Raw genomic sequence first — 23,552 nt, 5'->3', positions numbered from 1 at the left:
CCCGGTGTCGCCTTTTGCGACATGTCGCATTCGCTCTTCGCTGATTGGCTCGAGCCGCGGTGACGGCGTGACGACACGGACCCGCCTTCCTGCTACGTCATCGTGACGTCGCCCCGATTTACTACGCTTAGTCGAACAACGGAATGCGGTGAAGCGATTCGCGCGGGCGACGGGCTACCGTTAGCGTACGAACGCAATCGGCAGTTGCGGCTTTTGCGCCCTTGGCGTGAAAACATGGCGACGACCTTTCAAGCGAGAGCCGCCCGCTTCAGCCAATTCAGCAGTCCTTGCGATTCCGGTCGGCATGTTTACCGGCAATTACTGGTGTTGTTACTTTTCGCTATGACTTACCTTGCTTCGACGATAAAGTTTAAGCTGCAATTCAGCCTAGTTTTTTAGATACGCTCTCGATTCTGGAGCGCGCAAGCCTAATGGAACCTCCAGCTACACTCCTACCGTCTGCAACTGCCCGAAACGCAGCCGAAAACTAGCACAACCGTCCGGAACGAAAGAAAAATAGATTTGGAGCTTTTTCGCGGTGTTTTATAGACTTAAATGAAGTAAAGCGAGTTTATATTAAATTTGCAAATGTTTTTTTGAACATTAGACGTCATGTGATGGCAAATATTCTTGCTATAAAAGATACGAAACTACTGCTGCTAGTGAATCAGCAGTGGTAAATTGTCGCTTCTCGGAGTGAATGAATGCACCGCAGACGAAAGTGCCGGCGGCTTTTTCCGTTTCTTCGAGCATCTGTAAACACTTTTTAGGCCCCGCCCATATGCGACATGTCGCAAAAGGCGACACCGGCAGAATACCACCCCTAATCTGAATCTGGTACCCCTCACATCTCGTCGAAAGCATTCGCGGCTATGCCTCTTTCATAAGATATTTTACCATGATGACTTACACGGTAAATTGCTCATTCCGCTTTCATTTGTACCATCACGCATTGACCACGTTCACAATGTTGGCATAATATCATGCAAAACTAAATGTTTCTCCGATTCAATCATACCCCGCACATCTAAAGACTGGAACCGCTTTCCCTCTTCCATTGCAATAATCAATAAATTTTGGTTATTTCAGTCTGCCGTGCGCTATATAGACCATGCCAGCTTTTCTTAACATTGTATAAAACCTACCTCTCTTCCTGTGTGTTCATATACCATTTAATTTCACCACTGTGTACTCTCAAACGTTATCGCGTATTTCATTGTGTTATATTAAGTGTTATGGGACTTTGTTTAGCTCCTTTTGTAACCAAACTCAACTGTAACCTACGATGTTACTTGTATGTTATTGCTGTGCATATTTTTTGCTGTTTATTGAACACAACCCACTCCCCTCTGCAATGTTTATAGCCTGAGGGTAATAAATAATAAAAATAAATTGGGCAGCACCGAAGAAAGCAGCACCGTGCCAAAGCGCTCCAAAGCAATTCACACGCCTACCAATTCGGCCAACTCTGAGGTGTCTCGTAGTCTCGTAATAGAGAAGGTAGTGCTAACGCCTGCGGCTTTACGGCTTTACGCGCTTTTAGTGGCTGCAGAAGAACTTGCTTTGGGGCTAGTTGGTTCATGATTGAAGTTCAGAATGGCGCAAAAGACACTTTTCTTCCTGTGTGTGTGTCTTTTGCGCCATTCTGAACTTCAAACTTTAGTGGCTGCTACAATCCGGTGGTGGGCGTCCACACCGCAGTTTCACTGCGGTGACAGTCTGTTACTCTGGCGGTGGTGGTGGTGAAAACTTTTATTTTGTAAAATAGAGTTTGTGATCCACAGAGTGGCCCCGCTACATCGTCGGCGTCCCTATAGTCCGGGACACCGCATGACGAGGCCACGTCTCTCGCCCGTTTCACCAGAGCCATTTGGGACTCGAGCGAGGAGCAGTTGAGGAGAGCAGTCTCCCATGCCTCTCTGGAAGGGGTAGGGGAAGGGGGGAGGAGGGTATTTTGAGTACATGCCCACACCATATGGAAGATATCACAGGTCTCCCCACAGTGCGGGCATCGCCCATCCGTGTAAGGATCGTAATGTTTTATGATTGCAGGACAAAGTAGAGTACCTGTCTGCAGGCACCTTAAAGTTCGCTGTTCCGTCTTACTCAGCCCATTTGCAGGGGCCGGGAAAAGGCGGTGGTTGTCGCTGTAATGCGTTATTATTTTTCTGAACCGCAACAGCAGCTGGTTGGTCTCCGAGCCAGAAGAGCTGGGATGAGGAGCCCGGTGAGTAAGCGCACAGGCAACCGCGTCAGCGGCCTCATTACCTCGTAAGCCCTGGTGGCCAGGAGCCCAAATGATTCTTTTGGGTTTTGGATCAGTGGCAGTCCGTCGTAGAGTACAAGCAGCTAATGGGGGATCTCCCCTGCCAAGTAATGATCACATGCTTACGGGAGTCCGTGATGATGATTCTCGAATTGGCGTGGGCGGCAGCAAGCGCTATCGCTGCTTCCTCGTCTAGCATTGAATTCGGGGCTCGAAAGGAGAGTCCATCAACGTGCATTTCCTGGTGAACGACAGCGGCCGTGTAAAAAATCTTGTGGACGATGGCTCTGCTACGTCTACATAATATACACTGGTCGGGAGCCGTGTTGTTCCTCAAGAGCCCGAGCCCGCGCTTGTCGTCTGTTTTCGTGCATGTCGGTGTCCATGTTACGGGGGAGCGTGGAGACCCAGAGCATATGGCGCCACAGTGCTAGGATACGCTCCGCCTCCTCTGGAGTGCAGTCGTGTTGGATGTGCAAGCGGCTTAGCAGGCGGCGCCCAGGGGCCGTCTGCATGAGCCGCGAGTATTGGTTCGCGAGGTGGGCCTCCCGCAGCTCCTGGTAGGAGTTTTGCACCTCCAATGCCTTGAGTTTGGCATTAGAGGTAGCCTCCTGGAGATCCAGGGCTCGCCTAGTTGCCTTGCGGATGATGGCGTCGCACTCGCGCCTCGTCTTTCTTAGTAGTGCGGAGATATGGCACGGCGTAGAGGATCCGGCTAGTGACGAAGGTATAGACGAGCCGAAGCGCGTCCCTGCCCCGCCGACCATCCCCGCTTGTTGGAAACGTGGCGGATCATGCGCCCTACTTGTTCGCCTACTCTCTTGAGTTTCGCAATAGTGGAGTCCGCTCTGAGTCTGTGGTGAATGAAAAGGCCCAGAATAAGAAGCTCCTCCACCTCTCTAATAGGACCTCCTGACAGAGAGATGTGTATTGCTGTGCTATCCTTTGGGTTAGCTCTGACATGCAGTAGCTCTGATTTCCCTGGAGCACATAGGAGCCCACAGTCAATGGCATACGCATCGACTATCGAAGCGGCCTGCTGAAGGCGGTCCTCCATGTCCCCAAGGCTCCCCTGAGTGGTCCAAATTGTAATATCATCTTCATATAACGCGTGTTGAATGCCTTCCATCCAGGCCAATTGGCTTGGGAGGCGCATCATAGCTATGTGGAACAGGAGCGGTGATAACAGCGCTCCCTGAGGGGTACCCCGTGTTCCCATCATGTAAGGGCCGTATCTCGTCCTCAATCCGAAGAAAGGCCTGGCGATTAGTCAAGAAATCTCTTACGTACGCGTACGCCCTAGCCCTACAATCGGTAGAACTCAAGTTGGGCAGGATGCTTCCGTGTACACCATTGTCGAAAGCCCCTTTCAGATAAAGGGCGAGGATGGCTTTGTCATTGGGTTGCATAGTTGTGGGTCTTATTACATCCGTGTGCAGCTGGAGGAGGACGTCCTGTGCAGACATGTGGGGGCGAAACCAAAACATGGTGACTGCAAAAAAGCCCTTACTCTCCAGGTATAGAGAGAGGCGATCCCGCACCATCATTTCCATAAGATTGCCCGCACATGAGGTCAGTGATATGGGCCTCAGGTTGTCCATATTTACGGCCATACCTCTTTTAGGGATAAACGTCACAAGTGACGTTTTCCACTCGGCAGGGAGTGGACGCCCGCCCTAGATCTGGTTGATGTATTCTAATAAATGGAGGTACTCTGAGTCCGGTAGGTTCGCCAACAGGTTCACTGTAATGTGGTCCCGTCTCGGAGCCGCACCTCGGCGCATTTTTGCCAAGGCCGCCTTAAGGTCGTGCAACTCAAAAGGGGCATTGAGTGTTTCATTAGGCCTAGCAGAGTAGATGTACTCAGGCCCCGTCGGGTCCTCCGTATGACAGAGATATCTGTCGCACAGAGTGTCCGCAAGTTGGGCCGTCGTACCTTGATACCCTTGCAGAGCCCGCCGGAGCTGCTTTTGCGTCTCCCCTCTTATTTGGAAGGGGTCGATAAGGCTGCAAAAGAGACGCCACGTCCCCTTCGAGCTCATCTGATGAGCTGCGGCGTCGCAGCGTGCTATCCAATTTGAATCTGAGAGTTCGGCAGCATACGCTGCAGCCTGCTCTATGAGTTTCGCTATGCGGGCGCGTAGTTTTCGATTCGTTTTCTGCTTTTTCCACCGTTTAGTTAAGCTCCGGCGCGCCTCCCGCAAATGCAGGAGGTGGGTGTCCATTGCGGTGATCTCTTCGGTGGTTTGTAGTGTTGTGACGTGTTGTTTCTGAATGTTGTATATATGGTTAGCCCACTCCACGTAGCCGCCGGAAAATAGCACGGGAGGGATAGTGTGATTTCGGAATTTGTGCCAATCCGTCAGGTTGGCCTGACCTGATTTTTTGCGCGCTGCCTTTGCGCGCTGCCTTTGCGATGAGTGTAATCCGGAGGGGGAAGTGATCACTGCCTAGAGAATCTCCCAAGTTCTCCAAGGCAGCCTCTCGACCATTGTTAAGGAGTGAAAGGTCAGGACACGTGTCGCGGGTTACCGAATTCCCCACTCGGGTGGGATACGCCGGGTCCGTGAGAAACGTGAGGCTGAGGGTAGAGATGAGCTCCGCCAGCTTACGTCCTCTTGCCTCTTCGAAGTGGTAGCCCCAGTGAAGGCTGGGAGCATTGAAGTCTCCAACGATCACTAGAGGCTCTTTGGCTGCCATTTTGATCGCGCGAAAGATGATTTCATTGAAAGTTACGCGCGGCTTATGCAGATGGCAGTATATGTTGAGGATGTGTACTGACGGGTCGCGGCGTCTGAGAGGCAGTACGCTGACCGTTGTGTATTCTTGCTCGGTGCTCAAGTCTAAGTCGACCTGAGCCACGGTGTAAGCCTTATTCACAAGGATGCACGTAAAGGGGCCCCCCTGAAAGGTGCTGTAGCCCGAGCATTTAGCGTCTATACCGGGCTCCTCCAGGGCAATGAGCGCCGGCATGTCACCTCGAGACTGTAAGTAGAGCTGGAAGTCTGACCGCTTTATCCAAGCTCTGAAACCCGTGCAGTTCCATTGGATGATCTAGAAATTTTCAAGGTTTTTAGCGATCCTGTTCCATCTGCTAGCCATCTTGTTGTATTTATTTACGGGCGAGAGGACTAGCTCTGGCGGGGTGCCGGCGAACCCCAGTGAGGAGCCTCACGGAACCACCGGCTGCCAAGCCTGAACCGTGTTCCTCCGCTGCCTGGCGGGAGGCTGTCTTACGTTTGAGGTGAGGAAATTCGCAGCTAGTAGAGTTCTTAATTTGGGTGCTGACCCAGGATTGCACGGCTTTAAGGACCGAGTCAGTGACTTGGGCCATAAGGTCGGGAAATGCTTGCGTTAAAGCCACCATGAACATGTCCTGGAAGGACTCGAGGACTGCTGACATGATTTTATTCGGGAGGGCCGCCACATGCTCCTCCAGTTGCTCGGTTTGGCGCTGCTGTGCCTTGAGGCCGCCGACGCGACCAACAGTGGATACTGATCCAACTACCGCGTCCCCGCTCTGCCGTGAGACGCTATGATCCGTCATCCTCGTCATCTGGCTCGGCTTCCTGCATTGGTTCGGATGACCCGGCCTGTCTGGCCTCTAATTCTTGAATTCTGCGCGCCATAATTTGGTTCTGGCGCCTGAGCTCCTCTACCTGCTGCTGTAGGGCGGTTTCGGTAGGGAGGGAGACTGCCCTACTCCAACTGCTCACCTGTGGTTGGACGGGTACCTAAGGCGAGAAGTCCCTGACATTGAGGACCGGGGCCACCGCCTGGGTCCCGGACTTGACGGATTTCGATGGCCCGGTTTGGGCCTTGGGTTCCTTAGCGGCTGGCGCTTTCTTGGCCTTGGGCGGAGGAGCCTGCTTTGGCCCCGTCTTGGTCTTCGGCTTGGATCCGGGTGGAGAGCTCGGTTTGATGGCTTTCCGGAACCGCCCGGCACAGCCAGGAGCTCCGGTTGGGTGGCCGCCTCCGCAGATGAGGTAGCTCGGAACACAGTCATCTTCCGCCGGGCCGTCAGGAGTGGCACCAGGAACCTGTACCCCGCAGCGTTTGCAGCGCCCCGGCTGCGGTCGCGGGCACGCATCGGCCCGATGGCCCACTGTGCCACAGCGGTGGCATGCAGGCACTGTTTTCTTGTAGAGCCGAACAGGGAGCCGTTCGTAGGTGTACAACACCGTCCGTGGCACCTTGGTCTCCGCGAAGGTGATCACCGCAACCGGGGTTGCCCCCAGCTTGCGTACAGACACCACATTTGGTTCCGCCCTGAATTATCGTTTAACGCTTTCAGACGTTTCGTCTGGCGAAACAGTCACGACGCCGCGACAGAACGCACCGGAGAGTTTGGGGTGTCCCCGGAACGGTAGCTCGCGTTCCCCTACCCGCAGCACAATATTCCGGAGTAGCTTCTCCACGGCGTCAACTGATTTCAGTGCACATACTAGCACGTTTTGGTCCCAAACGGGCCACACCGCAAGTCCTGCATTGGCGTCGTCCCCGAGGATGTGGCGGATTGCAGCGCCGGCTTGTCCAGGAGCAAAAGTTGCTTTGAGGTCGACCGTGTTTCGCGGTTTCAGCACCACGACGATGTTGTCTTTTTCGATGCGCGGCGTGTTTTGCGGCCGCCACCGAAGTTGCTTGGAGCGCTTCGAGGCTGCGTTCAGCGCACTCCCGCCCTGCGTATGTGCAGAGCTAGCCGGCGCCTGTTGCTGGGTGGCACCAGCACCAGCGTCCCTCGATACCGCCGCCGCGTTCTTCTTTCCGCGCCTAGCGCGGACCATATCTTCAAGGTAATTGTCCTCGGTTGGTAGAGGATCCTGGCCTGAAGTCGTATCCTCGGATTGATTGGTATCCATTGTTACGATCCGCAAGGACTGTGGGTCGCATCCGGTGACTTGGTTTGGAGCCGCCGGAGCCGAGGGATCCCCAGCCGGGGCCATCGCAAGCCCCGGCGCCGTTATTCTTAGCACCACCGCGGCGTGACGAAAGCTTCAAATGCTCGAAAAATGGTCAAAAATTAGCCCCACCTTTACAAACGTGGGGTAGACGGGTGCCGCTGAGGTTCCCGGAGACGATGATACCAGGCTTGGAGGGGAAAATTTGATATATCGCAATTGATTGCGATCTATCACGGAGCCGACGCGGTATGCGACCGCTCCCGACACCGACGCTCAGTCCTCCCCCTACTCTGGCGTCGATCTATAGCTCTCTCTCACTCTACGCGCATGGGAATTCAGTTAATGTACCAGCTGAAGTCCTTGGTTCTTAGGTTGTAGTGTTATAAACTTTTCGAACGAAAGGTGTTTAAAAATATGAACCCCTGTTTTTAGGTATAACGCTCAGCAGCCGCCCTTAGCTTCCACCAACCGTGAATTGGGAGCAGGATACCGCCTGCAGCCACTTTGAGCTTCCAGGTTATGCAGTTTACCGCTTGAACGTTTGCAGTTGCACTGAAGTAAGTTATGTGTCATGACATACAGGTATTGTGAGGCTTTGTTGACAGTTTTTCCGCTACTTGAACGAAGCTGCTGGACAGGCAACGGCTACTTCTGCACAACTGAAGAACACAGCCCCTTAGCGACGTTTTGCTTCTGCTAAGATTACTGTGAGACGTGAAGAGGGAACATTCAATGAATCGAACACGCCACTTTTGACCACCGCGCTCAATAAATATTGCAGCGAAAAATATCGCATCAAAGACAGCGTTTACGACGGAAGTGCACAAACGCTGCATGCCAGGATCCAGTGCGTGTCTATTTCATAATGGCGTTGTAGCAAAACTATGGTGCAGCCGCGGAATTTCACCTCATGTATGACCCACTCAGAGCCGAAAAAAATGGCTGTCGCTTAGCTAAGGTTAAGCCTGGATATCTCGAAGCGAAAACCTGCGGCGAGGCGGAGGAGGAGCCGTGCGTGTAGTGAATACTGTGCTGTCTTATAAGGTTGCTTTAGACACATGTACTGTGGTGTGAATTCCTTTCAGGTGTACACCAAGATATCAGAGACAGGCATTTACTTTCCTTAAAAACAATTTTCATTTAATTTCATTTTCCTTAAGGCCCTTACGGCGCGAATCGGGTGTCCATCGAGATATGAGTTTTTCCTGGCGCGCTGCTTGTCTTCTATTCATTTATTTGGGCCGTGTGTAACGTCACTCCTTTTGGGTGTACGCCAAGATGTGAGAGACAGGCATTTCCTTTCCTTAAAACCAATTTTCATTTCATTTCATTTTCCTTAAGGCCATTACGGCGCGGTTCGGGTGTCCACCGAGATATGACAGGTTCCTGGCGCACTGTCTGCTGCTTTTTGATCTCCTTCCATGGCGAGTGTCTAAACTTATACACCCCTCATTTCAAATGCGCACTGCGCACGGCTGCGTTGAAAGGTCAAATGTGGCGAGGAGGAGAGGTGGCGGCGCACAATGCGCAGTAGCCTGCGCCGTGCGTGATGTCAGTCCGGGGAATACGGCTCACGCGAAGCGCGGTGTTGACGAGCCTAGTGAGCTTTCCGCTTCAAAATAAAGTTCGCAGGGAGCACGTCGCGTCGTCCAAGTGATCTGCGCCCAACAGCGGCCTCACGCTTCATAGCGAAAGTGGCCAAAACGGCTTGGACAAAGGAATTCTTTGCAGTTGCTAAACGTTGAATAAACTCGAGACCACCTAACGCACAACGCAGTTTTAGCTTTCGTTTTCACTGTCAGCTTTCGCGATCGAACCGCCGCGGTGGCTCAGTGGCTCGGTGGCTCAGGTGCTGACCCGAAAGACGCCGGTTCGATTCCGGCCGCGGCGGTTGAATTTCTTTGGAGGAGAAATTCTAGAGGTCCGTGTCCTGTGCGATGTCAGTGCACGTTAAAGAACCCCAGGTGGTCGAAATTTCCGGAGCCCTTCACTACGGCGTCTCAAATAGCCTGAGTCGCTTTGGGACGTTAACCCCCATGAACCAAGCCAACCAACCAAACCGATCGACATAAAGTGCAGATAGGACGCACGAGAAGAACACAGACACGAGCGCATGTGTCAGTATTCTCCTCTTACGTCCTCTCTGTTGCAGCTTTTCAGTTGTTTATATCAACATGCACCAACTGCAGCCTCGTTCTTCGCCTTACACGTTCAAACATCCTCCTGCCCCTTTTAATAAATATTTTCACCACCACCTGTGCACGTTGTCCGATTACACTGTAAAAAAAGTCCGTGACTTTACGGAGACTTACTACGTGGAAAAAAAGGACCATTTGCATTTTTAGAAAACACGGAGGAGGAGACCGTACTTCAGTTCAATAACGGAGGAATCGTCATTATTCACCCGTAGACGTTGCAGGGAAGAAAACTTGAACATTCTGTTAGGCAGCAAAGCTTAACACTACACAGAGGTTGACTCCTTCGGCATTGTGTTACCGCCAAACGCATTAATAACTTAATTAACGACAACAGAAAAAGAGCAAAGGTTGTCATGATTTGACGCCGCTGCTTACTTTCATGCCTGCATGATCAATAATAATGTGTTATTGGAAAGGGGGAAATATCTGTCTCACTGTTTCAGTGGGCCCCTCAGCCGTCCCAGCTAATACGGGAACCATCACAGCAGCGTTACGTTTTTGTTTTGGTCAAACGTTAATGACATTGCTGTTAAATTCTTTTTTTAGAGCATTTGTCAAAAGCTGCAAATGAGCGGAGAGAAGTCACTGGCGCGCTTTTTTAATATTAGCTTCGGTTCAGGGCTGCCCACAGAGCCGAAATACTCCAGGCCGTAGCATCTACTAAGACTTTTGAAAAGTGGTGTTTGGGTTACAACACATTCAATTCAATTTCAATTCTATTTTGCATATGCAATATTGCCTCTGAAATCGATAATTATAACTTGAAGCATTTTTGTTAACTGACAGCCTTTTTTGCACAGTGCCACATTTCCAAGGGGTGCCAAGCGTAACGGTCTGACAGCTGATGTGAAAATGGGCTTACGCAGCACCCTTTCTTTGAAAAATTGGTGCTGAAAAAAAATTTCATGTCTGCTACATTTGCGATCTCTGGGAACGAAATGGGGGAGGCCAGGGGCATGTGCACAGCCAAGCAAGTTGTGCTGGTGCTCATACACCTTTCATCCTACTCCCTCCTCCTCCCCCGAAATTTTAGAGATACTCGCTTTGAACTCGGTAGGTGCCTTGGGGTCACCTTTATACCCCTACGCCACTGAGTGCGCTGCTGTGGTGGCGGCTCCACTTTGCTTCTCTTTTCAACGACAATTTGCGTTCTTGTGGACGCAGTGGCGCAAGTACGCTTTGACGCACGGAATACCGATGTGTGAAAGGTAAGTGTAATTTCACTGCTCTGCATCAAACAATTTGTCGTGCCGGAGTCATATTTCACCTTTCGCTGCGAAGACAGGTGCTGGGCCGCTGCGGAAGCTACAGGGATCCCGGACTAGGGATCCCTCCTAGTGTTTGTAAGGGGCGGGCCCTTCCGGCTCGCCCCATCGACCTCTCACTGTAAATAGGAATAAAAGTTTTCCTCCTCCTCCTCCTCAAGCGCGCACAGCTCGGTGTTCTTGCGTAATCGACATTCCAGGTCCCAGGTATGCAAAAGCGTTGTCACTAGCCCACACGAATCTCGCGTTCATTTAGTACTTACTGCGGAATGCCCTAATGCGTGGCGTAGATTACCGAGCAGAGTGCAGCAGCTTCCAGAGAGAGAGAAAACTTTATTTTGCAGCCGCTTCCAGCAACCTTCGAAAAACGACCTTTTTTTTTCGTAACGCAAAGATGTTTCGTTCGCTTTAGGTCAATTATAAATACGACTAAACTTTAACAAACTGATTTAATTAACGCAATGGAAAACAAGAAAGCAGTACGCAGAGAATAGGGGATATTCAAAATGCTAAGTGGTCTGGCAACACTGGTAGCGACCGCCATGTTGTCAGGGGCGCGATCAGATTTTTGCGGTTCGGTGCTGTGTGTGGGAGGTTGAGCAGGTCCCGCTTTGGAAGATCTTTTAGCTCTCCACCATGTCACATACGCCTTCAGCGTCAGTTCTGAAATGGTCACCAGACCTCAGTGTGCTTCCGAAGCTCACCGATGCATCCCTGGTGGCATTTTGCACGCACAGTGATGCGTCCGGCAAGCAACAGCGGAAGGCATACAGCTTCGCCGTTGAGGCGTACGCCGAGCCTTCTTCTGTGTCAACGTGCACGCCAGAGCTGAGGTAAGCACTTGAAAATCATTACCTCCACTTATAGATTGTTTGCTATGAAAAGCAGACGCGTAGTACTGGCTGCTCGCCTTCAGTTTCAGAGTTGTGCTGCTGTGAAGCTCCCCGCTGACGAGATGGAAGTCAACTTAAGAACTTAACAAGGCACGCAAGGCTTTGCTCTCACGAGCAGCGCTTTATCCTCGGTGGTACAACTGGTTCTTTGAGAAAGGTTTCAGGACGTGCTTTCCCAGCCGTCCCGTCGTTCGCTCGTAGTTTCTGTAAAGCAAAAACATCCATAGAGCAAGGCTGTGTGAAACTTGAAAACCTGGTTAGCTTCAGATAAATTTGAACTGTTCCGTAATTAAGACTGAAACTTCGGGGATGATACTCGGCTTTTCAGGGGACCCCAACTCGTTATGCAATGCTGGCCGGTAACTGGACAGGCAAACACTGTGCTTTTAGTATCGATGCCCCACTACCTGTATTGTGTTGCTGATGGCATCATATACTCTGCGCGTTCGTTAAATTCACTTGTGAAGGTCTTTTTTTTTTTCGTTTTCGCCATTCTACAAGTTTTGCTACGGAGTTGCAAAGATGGCATGTAATGTTTGAGAGAACCCTTGCTCTGTTTTGGTGGTTGGTTGATATACAGCTGAGCACTTGTGATAATATTCCAAGAGAACTGTACTGCATGCATGATCTGTAAATTGCTTGCGTCGTCCACTTTCTACTGCAGCCCCGATGTTGTCCTTGCCCGTGGCATCTGCTACAGGAGCCAGAAGAAGACTGGAGCACCCTACCCTGTGACAGTCACACTAAAGAGAGATACAGATGAAGTGACTGCCAGCACTTGTGAGTGTCCGGCTGGAAATGGAGTCTGCAGCCATGTGCTAGCTCTTCTGCAGCTCATCACCTTCCTTCAAAAAGGTGGCTAAAAAGAGGCGCCTCCTGCACTATCCTGCACCGAGCTACCCCAGCAGTGGAGACGCCCTCGGCAAACAGGACTCAAACCAGCCAGTGTGCAGACTATTGACTGGCGACGGGTGCATGATGGTGGATGCAGTGTGCCCAAGCGACTGAAAATTTCGCCTTCTAAATGCCAGAGTGATGACAGTCGCCAAGTTGTTGACTCAGTGAGAGAGCTTGGAGAAACTCTAGGACTGCTGGGAAAAACCTCATTTGCTTCCATTCTTCTGAGCAGTACAGGATCGTTAGTGCCGACAAAGTCTGGCCTGGCACCACCCGGCTCACCTGCGACATACCACCAGTCTCGCCTGCCGTCTGGTTATGCAACTCTGCTGGGCAACCTGCTGCCTGGAACAGAGCAGATATGCACTTTTCCCAGCATCGAGCTTTTTGTTGATTCTGAAGAGCATGTCTTTGAAGGACGATGCTCGAGTGCAGAAAAGGCTATATTTGATGTAAGTATCTCAGTACCATGACTAAAAAGTTCTGCTAGTTTGCAAATTGAAAGGGTGTTGTTTAGAGCATTTTGACTGCATCGTGACTTAGGTCACTGAAGAAGACATTGTCACAAAGCTTTTTCCAGTAGTTTTCATGCACCCTTGTCAGATATGTGAAAAAAAAACCAGGACTGTGTGCCAAAATTTGGCACTATAGATGATATCAAGATGGCACTGCTGAAGGATGCGAGACATAAATGCCTAAAACACAGTTTCCAGGTGTGAAAAGTTTGTATGCAGTGGTACGTAGACAGTGTAGGATTGCATGTCGAAGGTGTCAATAGTTACGAGGCTGAGCACAAAATGAGTTGTGATACCAGTCCATCATTTATTTGCTACATCTTGAATTACTTAGACAAAATGTTAAGGAGCTCTGCACGCTACAAGATGCAGAGCTGTTGTGCAGCATCAGTTGTTTCATGCGAGCGCACGCTACACAACATCCCGGTTGTGGCAGCCACTTTTTCATGGACGCGAAAAGCAAGGCACCTGCATACTGTGTGCTATCAATGCACATTAAAGAACCCCTGTTGGTCGAAACATCTAGAACTTTCCACTAGGCCGTACCTCAGTGAATCGTTTTTAGAACATTAATACCTTATGAGCCATCCAAGATGCTGCCCAAATTACCACTAGTGCCTGACAAGGTCTTTGTCTGCATCATCCCATAGCTTAAACAGTACTATTTTCTTAGCACTTATTTCCTTACTTTTAATGCTACAGCTTCCCATACATTACTTATGGTAGCTGACGGGAACTGGGTACTTGCTAAGCAAAGGGGTACTACTCCTACAGCCGTACCCAATTGTGTACTGGTATAATCTTTGTCTTGGTTTGTATACTATGCCATTTGCTGTACAGCTACCATCTCTAATAATGGACATTCAAAGAAATGACCCATTTGCTTATGGGATTCTTTGTTTTTCTTTGCAGATACTAATCAATGAGCACAACTCTCCTTGTCCAAATTGTTGCCTGAAGGTATCTGGCTGCTTATAGAGAGATGACATGCCGTGATTGAATCCAAACAGTGCTTTTGTTTTGTGCCTTATAGTATAGCTTTAAATCTGCTTACTTATTTGCAGGAAATATCCATATCGGCTGAAGACGCCCGTGAGCTAGAGAAGAACACGCGGCAACAAGCACAGAGCCAGTCTTGGATTGACGCTCGCAGACACAGGCTGACTGCTTCAGCCTTTGGCAAGGTGGTCATGAGAAAGGAGTGGACACAGAAAGGCCTGCGCAACCTGCTCGATCCCAAAGACCTTTCCAGAGTGCGAGCCATTCAGCACGGCAGAAAAAATGAGGCTGTTGCTGTTGAGCGCTATGTGGAAGTGCTGAGAAAGTTGGGGCATAATGTAACAGTAGAACACTGCGGCATTGTTGTTGCTCCTTCGTGTCCGTGGTTGGGGGCATCACCTGACAGGTTGGTGTTTGACCCCGAGGAGGGAACATTTGGAGTCCTTGAAGTTAAATGTCCGTACTCGCTGAAGGATTCCGATGTGGAATCAATGAAGGCTTCCGACTTTTATGTTCAGTTTCTTGACAATGGTGAGCCTAGGTTATCACAGGATCATGAGTACTACTGCCAGATAACCGGACAGATGGCCTTGAGCTCCTGCGAGTGGGGGGACTTTGTTGTTTTCTCTCAGGACTGGATAATCATTGAGAGGGTGCGCTTTGATTATGCCCAGTGGGGAGCAATGAAATCTCGCCTAGATTATTTTTTCTTTAATGATATGCTGCAGTACTTCTGCCGTGAAGACTAGATCTCGAGTGTATTTATGGGTGTGTAGCTGTTTTTCTTTTTTTTTTATCTTCCATTCAAGAATCATAAAGACATTATTTTCTGAGCTGTAATCTCATATTTTGTGGCAGGTCTAGGAAAGCAGCTGGGGGCATAAGTGGCACAGGACAGGTGTACGGGAGAAGTCTTTGTGCTGCAGTGGAGAAAGTGAGGGTGATAATGGTTGGTTTGGTTTATGGGGTTTAACGTCCCAAAGCGACTAAGGCTATGAGAGACGCCGTAGTGGAGGGCTCCGGAAATTTCGACCACCTGGGGTTCTTTAACGTGCACTGACATCGCACAGCACAAGGATGCCTTGCTTTTCGCCTCCATGGAAAGAGGATGCCCTCATACTCGGCTTAGAATGCTGCACTAATAGAATCATGCTTGGAGATGAGGTCTGACTGGAAATTAGTCAGTATGGCAACCACAGTCCACATCTGATTAATTAATGGTGCCAGGGTGAGAGGAACAGGACGGTCAAAAATGTGGAAGGACTTAATTCGCTGTATCCTTCTCTCAACATGAATCCTGAGAGATGCAATTTCTTGTGTTTCTTTCACTTCTGCTGCTGAAAACTTCCTGTTATGCAAAAATGGAGGAATGTTCAGGCCCACACCTTTCTTCTCTAGAAGATCTCCAACCTTGAAGCCTTTATCAGCCATAACGGCATCTCCTGTGTCAAACGGAAGGTTTAGAAAGCCACTCTGAATGACTAATTCTCTGTCAGATATTGAACCTGTGAACAGTTCTGAAACAAAAGACAGGAGGCCATTTGGCATTATGCCAACAAGTCCTTTGAACGTGTTTGCAGACTTGTAGGAAGAATACGTGCTTGACTGAAGTGCTAGTGAGCTGGGCACTGCACACTTGACTTCAGTTGCATCCAGAATCACTCTAGTTGCTGGATACTTTTCCACGAACACAGCAGGCATAGTTGCATCCACAGTCTCTCGTGATGCCCACAGAGGCAAGTTCTTCAGCTTAGTGTAGAGCAGACTGATCCATGTTGTGCATATCCTGGATACGGTTGCTTGCGAGATGTTGAACCTGTGAGCCAAATCCTGCTCAAATAGGCCAAGTCTTAGTCTGACCAGAACCAGAAAGAGCTCGTCGTCCTTGGCCAGCTTTTTTTTTCTTCCCTGACTATACAGGTTCTTTGGTTTTCTGTAATGCAAGTTGGTGTTGTCGTCCGGGTGGATATACTTCAGCAGTCCGACAAAGTGCTCGTAATCGGGGAGCCCAGTGTAAAACATAAAATCCTCATCCGATTCTTTAATACGGTCCAAGCAGAAGGCAGCAGTCTTTGACTTTTCTGCTTCAAGCTGACGCCGCAAAACATTGTTGTCGCCTTCTAACTTGTAAACTGCTGCTTTTGCTTGTGCCAGTTCGTTCCTTACAAAACTACACTGTAGCTTCAGTCGCTGGATTTCCTTGGCCTGTGAAACTATCAATGCCTGCCCTTCAGCAAGGGAACTTTGCTCTGTTTGGGTTGGCAGCTGCTCGTCTGCAGCACAGACTTCACTTTCCATTTCTTCCTGTGGTGTTGAGCTCTGTTGTTCTTGCGGCTTTGTCTTTCTTGAAGGCAAAGGTGTGCGTGCTTTCGGAGCCTTTCTTTCTTTTTTTGCGCGCGCGAACACGAACACGGTGGGAACCACTTCATCTCTAAGGATTCTTTTGCCACTTGCCACTCCTGGTACAAAGTCATCTCTTTTGAAGTGCTTTGAGCATACCTGTGTATGCATTGTGACTTGAAATAAAGGGCCTTCATCCCGTTTTATCGCAATAATCCATCTTCTGCGGAGAACAGGATCTCGCGGAAATCCGTGGTAGGAAACCTGAACAGTAAGTACAAGAGGGTTTAGCAACGATGAACAGGCACATTAGCGACTCGGTTCTAATATTGCGCTGCTCTGACGGCGAGAACAATACCCTGAAACTGTAAGCGCGAACTTAGCACGGACGAAGCAAGCTAAAATACAACTGAACGAGCACGAGCTGCGGCAGAAATCTCCACAGTTTTCGCTTGCATAACGTTTGTCTCGCGGGAGAACAGCATCATTATAAACACGATATACACGAATGCAGTTCACTTACAAATAAAATGCTGCTGACTTCGCTCATCCTCTCTCAAGTTTAACTCATAGGAATACCTAATTTCAGAAACGGGGCGAAGCGCTACGCAAGCGCTGGTGGTGCCATTCAAGCGTGTCCACGCGGGCATGCAATGTCGCGCATAAGAAGCAGCTTGTGTCGAACTAAAACAAGTACACGTAAACTAGGAAGGCACAGCGTATACATGACACGGTGACGCACGACGGCAATAACAGAAATCGAGGTTGACACGACGCCAAACAACTGGCAAACAGCGTTGCACGGACGGGCGGCAGGTTTGTTTTTTTTTTTTTTTAAGTGGCGCGTGAAATCACCGGTAAAAAAGAATTCCTACCTTGTTCCCCGAGAGATCCTTGTACCCTCGCTGCGTACACAAGGGGACACAGCAGTGGGACGGCATCGTTCGTGGGTGGGTGAGCTGCGACCGCACCACTGAAGAAGCATAGAGTCAGTGGAGCCGCAAACGACGCCCCTGACAAAATGGCGCGCAGTAGTTCGCGTTTTTCCTCCCAGATGGCGCGCCTTTTTGAATATCCCCTATTGCTCACTACAACTGCTCTTTGAGGCGTCTCGCAGTAGTTACATGCTACTGCTTTGGAGGGTGCGCGTCCAGTTCCGTTCTGCTTCTGCTTGGGTAAAGCTTTCTTTTTTTCGCAGGGGTAGAGGCAGCAGAAAGGGAGGAATGAGCCCATTGTGAAAAGGAACCTTTCCTACCAGAGAGCAGGGAGCACGCCGCGCCGTTCGGGAGAGGGCGTCTTCCTCTCCACCTCGGCGTGAATTTCCGCGGTCTGTTTTTTTTTTTTTTTTTGCTGTCTTTCTATAGGAAACCTTCCCCTGCATTCCAAGGTTGAGCGTACCATGCGACTTCCTCTATTGTCGACTGTCGCGTTCTTTGAACAAGCCAAGCTAAGCCAAGCACGTTTGGCTGGCGGTGGACGGTGGTTCATTTTGGCCGTTGTGGTCCACGCCGGCGTACGCCAGCCATTGCGCCACTTTCGTCGTTCCAGTCTTCGTTCTACGCGCAACCAGAGTAACCCTCAACTGTTTTTGCGCGCGTCTTACGCCGACAACGTTTCGTTTCACCGCAGCTCCTGTAGTGGCCCGAGTGGCTCTTCTTCCTGCCGGGAGGCCGGGTGTGCGGTGCCCGACACAACGTCGGCCATGGCGGTACGTCTCTCGAAGCGTTCGCCTCCCTCCCCATGCCTCTGCCGCGGTTCTTCTTCTCTCTTCTCGACATGTTCTCAGCGCACTCTTCTGCGTCGTCGGATTTTGACCGTGCTGTGCTCCGCGCGCACCTTACCGTGCCAGCTCGAGCTTCTGCCTGCTTCAGCCATCGTCGCCTGGATTATCGCCGTGCTGTATTGTTTTCAGGAGGGACCTTTGGCGTGCGCGCCTTTCGCGCTCCTTTCCATTTCACGCGCGCCTTAATGCGCCCGTTTTCATAATCTAGGTTGCTCATCGGCTGCTGCATGTGATTGGCTACATCTGCTTTGCGCTCACTTGGATACACTGCTTGCTCGTGTTTTTTGGTAGCGTCGCACACTCGGTGCAACCTATCATGTACCGCATCAAGGCAGTACGTGATCAAAGAGTTGGCGTTGACTGGCGGCCTGGTGCAGAGCGCGTGTGAATCGTTTACGTTATAATGACGACGTGGTAAATTAACTCTTATATCGTTGGTATTCGAACCTCCATGTATTTGTGTCGCTGCACTGGCGGGGAGGCTTGCATTCCAAATGCTTAAAGGCTGTCTTCGTAAAAGGAATGACGAGAGGCTGCATGACTAGCATTGCTTATTTCATTGTTTGCTCAGAGAAAGCGTTTGTTGTAAGTGAGCAGTAGCCGCTATTTTTCATTGTTAAGTAGCAACATCAGCCAGCATGCATTATCATTTTTACACTTGAATGACTGAAAGAGTATCACAGCATTGTCTTCATTTTTTTTATTGTTGCTTGCACAGCATCAGTTGTTGTGCCTGCAGATTGCACTTTTGCATGCGTTTTGCATTTTCGCGAGCAAATTTTAGGCAAGAAGTTTCAAAGGCACCGTGTATTGACCTGAAGTGCTCGCTATTAATGTAGCAGTATTTGCCATGCTGAATATCAAATCTACATACTTCAAAGCGTGTTTAGCATCTTGTCTGCATAGACTCTTGCCTTCAGGAGAGCTTGGAGGTTTCACTTATCTGCTTAGTGTTCGAAGTAACAGCCATCACTGATAATAATACTTATTACAGACATGTTCTGCATGTACAGTCAGGGCGGAATGAAATGCAAACACACATATGTCGTACTTTTCTACTTTACAGCGAGATATTCATTTAGAAAAGGCTTGTAAATGAGTACTTCAGTAGATTCTTTACCCTGAAACATGAATTAGGCTAGCTGTATACTGCAGTTGAAAGCACACAGGCAAAATAATTTGTCTTGTTCATCCGCGTGGCTCATATTTCATTCCAGCCTGACTGTACACTACTCTCCCAGCAGGTACCCCAACTGAAGCATGCACTGTCTTGTGAAAAATGCTGCACATATGTTTTAGAAGGGTGCGTGAAACAATGTGCAGCTGCTAATATTGAACTATTAGTATCTGAGACCTGATATTCAACTGAATCGTCAATCTGTCTCCTGCTAGGAAGTCACAAGCATCACGCCCATGGCTAATTGATTGCCCTTCACCCCGTATTGGTTTCACTCCTTGAGTTATGGTATTAATTACCAATTTTACTACAAGGATATATGAGAGCACATTGTGAGCTAAATATGGTTAATGAAGGTCTTCCACTCTGTACAGTGATGTGGTTGGTCTTGTACATCTTTACTAATGTCTTAATTTTGCTTTATGCAAGCCTTGCCTTCCTATTGTATCCTATGTCCTCCATGTCCTCCTATGCTACTGCCTTCCTCCTGGTCCTCTCTTCGGCCATTTCTCCTGTTTCCTTTGCACTAGCTATTGGTCCGGTGCCTGCTGTGAAAATGACAGCCAACACTAAGTCCCTTCCTTTATTTCCATGAAATCTTCACTGCTGCTACTAATGCGGATAGTACTATATCACTATTTTTGTGATAATAATGTACAAGATAGTAGCTAAGCCAATGGTAGCTGAGTTGAATATCATGCATATCTTGCATGCGATATATTAACATATTCACTATTACAATACCCTCAATTTCTTTCAGTTCAGACATTTGGGCATAGATATTTTATGCTTTTTTTTCTAGTTTAGTCCACTCAAACAAACTTTGCTTTTTGCATTGCAGGTAGAATCTACAATGAGTGCCGCTCTGTCTTATGAGCAGGAAGCAGTATTTATGGATCCTTTTCTTGGAAATGACAAACCTTCTGTCGCCTTATTATGTGCTGAGCCTTCATCATGGGGGAAGCAAATGTCATGACTTGGATTTCTACAGAGGTGAGACATCATACCCAGCCTCATTTTTTCTGCGACGTGCTTAGGGGATTAGCAAACCTTCGTTTAGTACTTCTTTCACCTTTTTTCAGTGCTCCAGCATGGTGAATAGATATGGTACTCTGGCTATAACATAGTGATATATGGCCACATTATAAAGGCGTATGAATTGCTGCACTTATACTATTTTGCATGGCCCTCTTTTAATGCTTTTTCAGCCTTGGTTTGTTGAAACGAGTAGCAAAAATGAACAGAAGAACGAGAAAGAACTAGGACTTTCTATATTTTACACACATTTTCTGGCTTCAGCGAATTAATGCCAAATAGCCCAGTTCTGCACAATAGTTCTTTCAGTTAAGCACAGCTATATCTGTATTAACAATTTTATGCAGGGACAAAAGGCATTTTGCATTTATATTCCTCAGTAGCTCAGGCAATATAAAAAATTAATTTCATTTTTTTTTGTTTTATACTACAAGATGTCATATAGAGAGCAAAGCTATCAAAACTGAATGCAAAACGTGCACAGTTCGCGTGTACTTGCAGAGGCTTGTGAACAGAGCCCATAGGATTTTTTCCTTTATACAGAATGGAAGGTTGAAATTTTTTTTGCATAATTAGATCGTGATTGGAGCATGAAGTTACATGTTAGAAGATGAAACCTGCCATATTGTACAGGGTCGTCCACTCTTAGTGCAAACACGCGAGCGCATGGCTGTGCTCTTTGAAAGGCTCATTGGAAGGCCATCGAAACGAAGTGGCAGATGAGGCGAAACACCACATTCAGCTCCTTCTCCAGCGCCACACTGCTGCGATGAGCGGCTGTGTCACTTGCAGTGGCTGTCTGAAAAGAGCGGCCATGTGTTCGCAGTAAGAGTGGATGACCCTTTACATTTTGTATGCTAGAGTGCCGACTCTTGCATCCATCTAAAAACATTCATGCAGGTTATCTGGTTAGCCTCCTTCCTTGATACCACATTTCTAGAAATGATACTTAACTATTTCAGCTTTATTTTGATCAGAATTTATAAGAATGTATCGCATACACCAAGTTTTGTGATCACATATGACAAAATTCAAAATGTGATTCATGATTGGTATTGTTTAGTCTAGGGCAGTAAAATGCCATGTACCTAGTGCGAAGTAAAATTAAATATGACCAGTCTAACAAAACAAACTCCTTTTTTTTAGAGGGAAATCTTTCGACTGAAATGCTGGAGTGGCTTGACGTGATGAAGACATTGACAGGAGTGCACTCAAAAGTACCCATATTTGGGATGGCACGAGAACTGGCAGACAGCTCTTCAAGCAATTGGTGAGTACCTTGGTGCTCTGCTTCTGCTGTTTAGTATGTGACCAGCTTTTGTTTTTCACTTAATAAGAGTGCGTATCCTTAAAAATATCAGCACAAATTGAAGAGAATTTCGATATTCTTGCATGAGATGCCACTGCGAGAACTTGGAAATAATGATATCTCACATGTACACTTCACTGCTGAATACAGTAAGCACTGCTTGATAGCTAAGTGCCTCTGACGTATGAGAAAATAGATAGGTTGCTGCACAACATGTGGAACTGCCCTGTCGAGCACTTTGTCTTCAGCAAGTGGAGGATTAAGTAGTAATTTCTTAAAGAATTTCTAGAAAATAGCGCAAACCACACGACCGGGAAGAAATAGCTGATGCAACACACTGACTCGAATGACACCATGTGCATGAAGGACCTTATGGAGTTCGCTGCTATGTTGCACGAGAAGAAGGTCACGCAGGATAGGTGTCAAAGACGAGCTGATTCAGGTGCCTTGTTTCTGTCCCTAGTACTCACTGCAGAACTCAATGAACAAGCAGCAAAGGTTACAGCTGAGCATGGCCAGACTCTTGCGCTTCCCTCCACAAGCAAGCTGGAAGCACAGTCCTTTGATACCTTTAATGCGTTTGCTCACAAACTACATTGTTGCAGCACGTGGCGAGGAAAGGTACACATCCTTGATTTTAGTGCCAGTGCACTCACAGACCCCAGTAACAGATGATTGAGGTATCCTGTCATATCGACAGACATCTCATGAGGAATGAATTCTCAGGCTTCAGAACTTATAGTGCTCTTCGCAGAAAATGTCCCAAAGTTTGTTGCCACATGGACCTTTTCGAAATAATGGCCCAGAAAGGCGAGCCTTCCTTATGTATTTTGTGAAAAAATGCCTAAGACGTGGGTATTTCTGCTTCTTCATGGGTGCTGAAATGTTTTTGAGGGAGAAGTTTTGCTGATATAGAACGGTTTTGAAAAAGACAAAAAGAGACTTTGAGGCTGTGCAAAGAAGCAGGAATAACATTTCACAGCTGATGAAGAAGCAGAAAGACTCATGTTTTAGCCCTTTTTTGCACCAGACACATGAGGACACTTCATCTTTTTCGGTCATTTCGATAAGATCCACATGGCAACAGCATTTGGTTAGATTCCTGCAAAGAGCCCATTCTGAAAGCATGAGGATACGCTCCTTGTAAGGCATACTGCACACTTATTGGAATATCTCAATGGGCAGTGACCGGTATTTATGACTGCATTTTCATTCCAAATCGGAGATCTGTACATTTTCTTGCCCGTGCTGAGATAATTGAAGCTGTGAGCGAGCATAAGATTTGGGGAAGTGCACTTGCACATTGCTTGTGGGCAAGTTTTCGGCCATACTAAGATGTTGCCATGGTTCCTTGCTCACTAAGGTTTGCAGTGAGTACTATGGACAGCAAGAAGGTATCTGCATTGAATTGTTTTTGGCACCCAACCTGAGCTACCTTCTTTTCGGCAGCTCAGGGCATTCATGCACACAGTGTTGTCCAGGTAAGCGCATTGTGTGTTTTTTCCTGGTCCTGTGGATTTTAGTTTCTTTCCTGTAAAGAAAAAATGAATTTGGTCAATGAAACGTAATGGTTTGGTTCTCATTAAATATTTTTGCAAGACCCTACAAAAGCCAGTTGGTCAATAGTGAATAGTTTGATTGTGTTTGCTAAGTGAGGTCTTTCTTATGCTTTTCAGATGAATCTGACAGCAATATGCAGAAGTACAATGTATGCAATTTGTCATGAAAATAAAACGTATGTGCCTTTACTCACCCAAACACTCTTCTTTCATTCTAAGCCACATGCTTTGTATGTACGCAATGCACAACATGCATAAAGGAAGAGCTTGTGTGTAATAGTACTTCATTTCTTCTCCACCTGGACTGCTATTGTACATGATTGAACGTGAGTCAAGACACGTTGATCAGTTACACAAATTAGGAATCTGGATGCAGTTGACAGCTTATATTCAACTTAACACTCCACGCCATCAT

At 48.3% G+C, this 23,552-nt stretch overlaps 1 protein-coding gene, 1 long non-coding RNA gene and 1 pseudogene across 3 annotated transcripts; 1 reads left to right on the top strand and 2 right to left on the bottom strand.

The window, feature by feature from the left end:
• Window positions 1-5,378: 5,378 nt before the first annotated feature.
• On the bottom strand, window positions 5,379-7,209 carry LOC149360658 (uncharacterized; annotated as a pseudogene).
• Window positions 7,210-12,399: 5,190 nt separating this feature from the next.
• On the bottom strand, window positions 12,400-17,479 carry LOC149360657 (uncharacterized). Its single transcript, XM_089572438.1, has 2 exons — window positions 17,150-17,479; window positions 12,400-16,538 (listed from the first exon to the last, which is right to left on the bottom strand). Exons 1-2 carry the CDS (start codon window positions 17,213-17,215, stop codon window positions 15,060-15,062), a joined length of 1,545 nt encoding a protein of 514 aa, XP_089428564.1. The 5' UTR covers window positions 17,216-17,479; the 3' UTR covers window positions 12,400-15,059.
• A 184-nt stretch (window positions 17,480-17,663) lies between these two features.
• On the top strand, window positions 17,664-23,336 carry LOC149360656 (uncharacterized). 2 transcript variants are annotated; one of them, XR_016288341.1, is made up of 4 exons: window positions 17,664-17,982; window positions 20,076-20,227; window positions 21,416-21,539; window positions 23,255-23,336. It is a non-coding gene; the product is annotated as an uncharacterized LOC149360656 (long non-coding RNA). The 2 variants fall into 2 exon arrangements; XR_016288342.1 differs by lacking the exon at window positions 17,664-17,982 and adding an exon at window positions 19,009-19,360.
• The last annotated feature ends 216 nt before the right edge of the window (window positions 23,337-23,552 follow it).

Source organism: Amblyomma mixtum, chromosome 2 (assembly GCF_055824585.1).
Source record: "Amblyomma mixtum isolate Tamu chromosome 2, ASM5582458v1, whole genome shotgun sequence".
Classification (NCBI taxonomy): Eukaryota; Metazoa; Arthropoda; class Arachnida; order Ixodida; family Ixodidae; genus Amblyomma; species Amblyomma mixtum.
The sequence above is the reverse complement of the archived record's forward strand: the minus strand, read 5'-3'. Positions and strand labels throughout refer to the sequence as shown.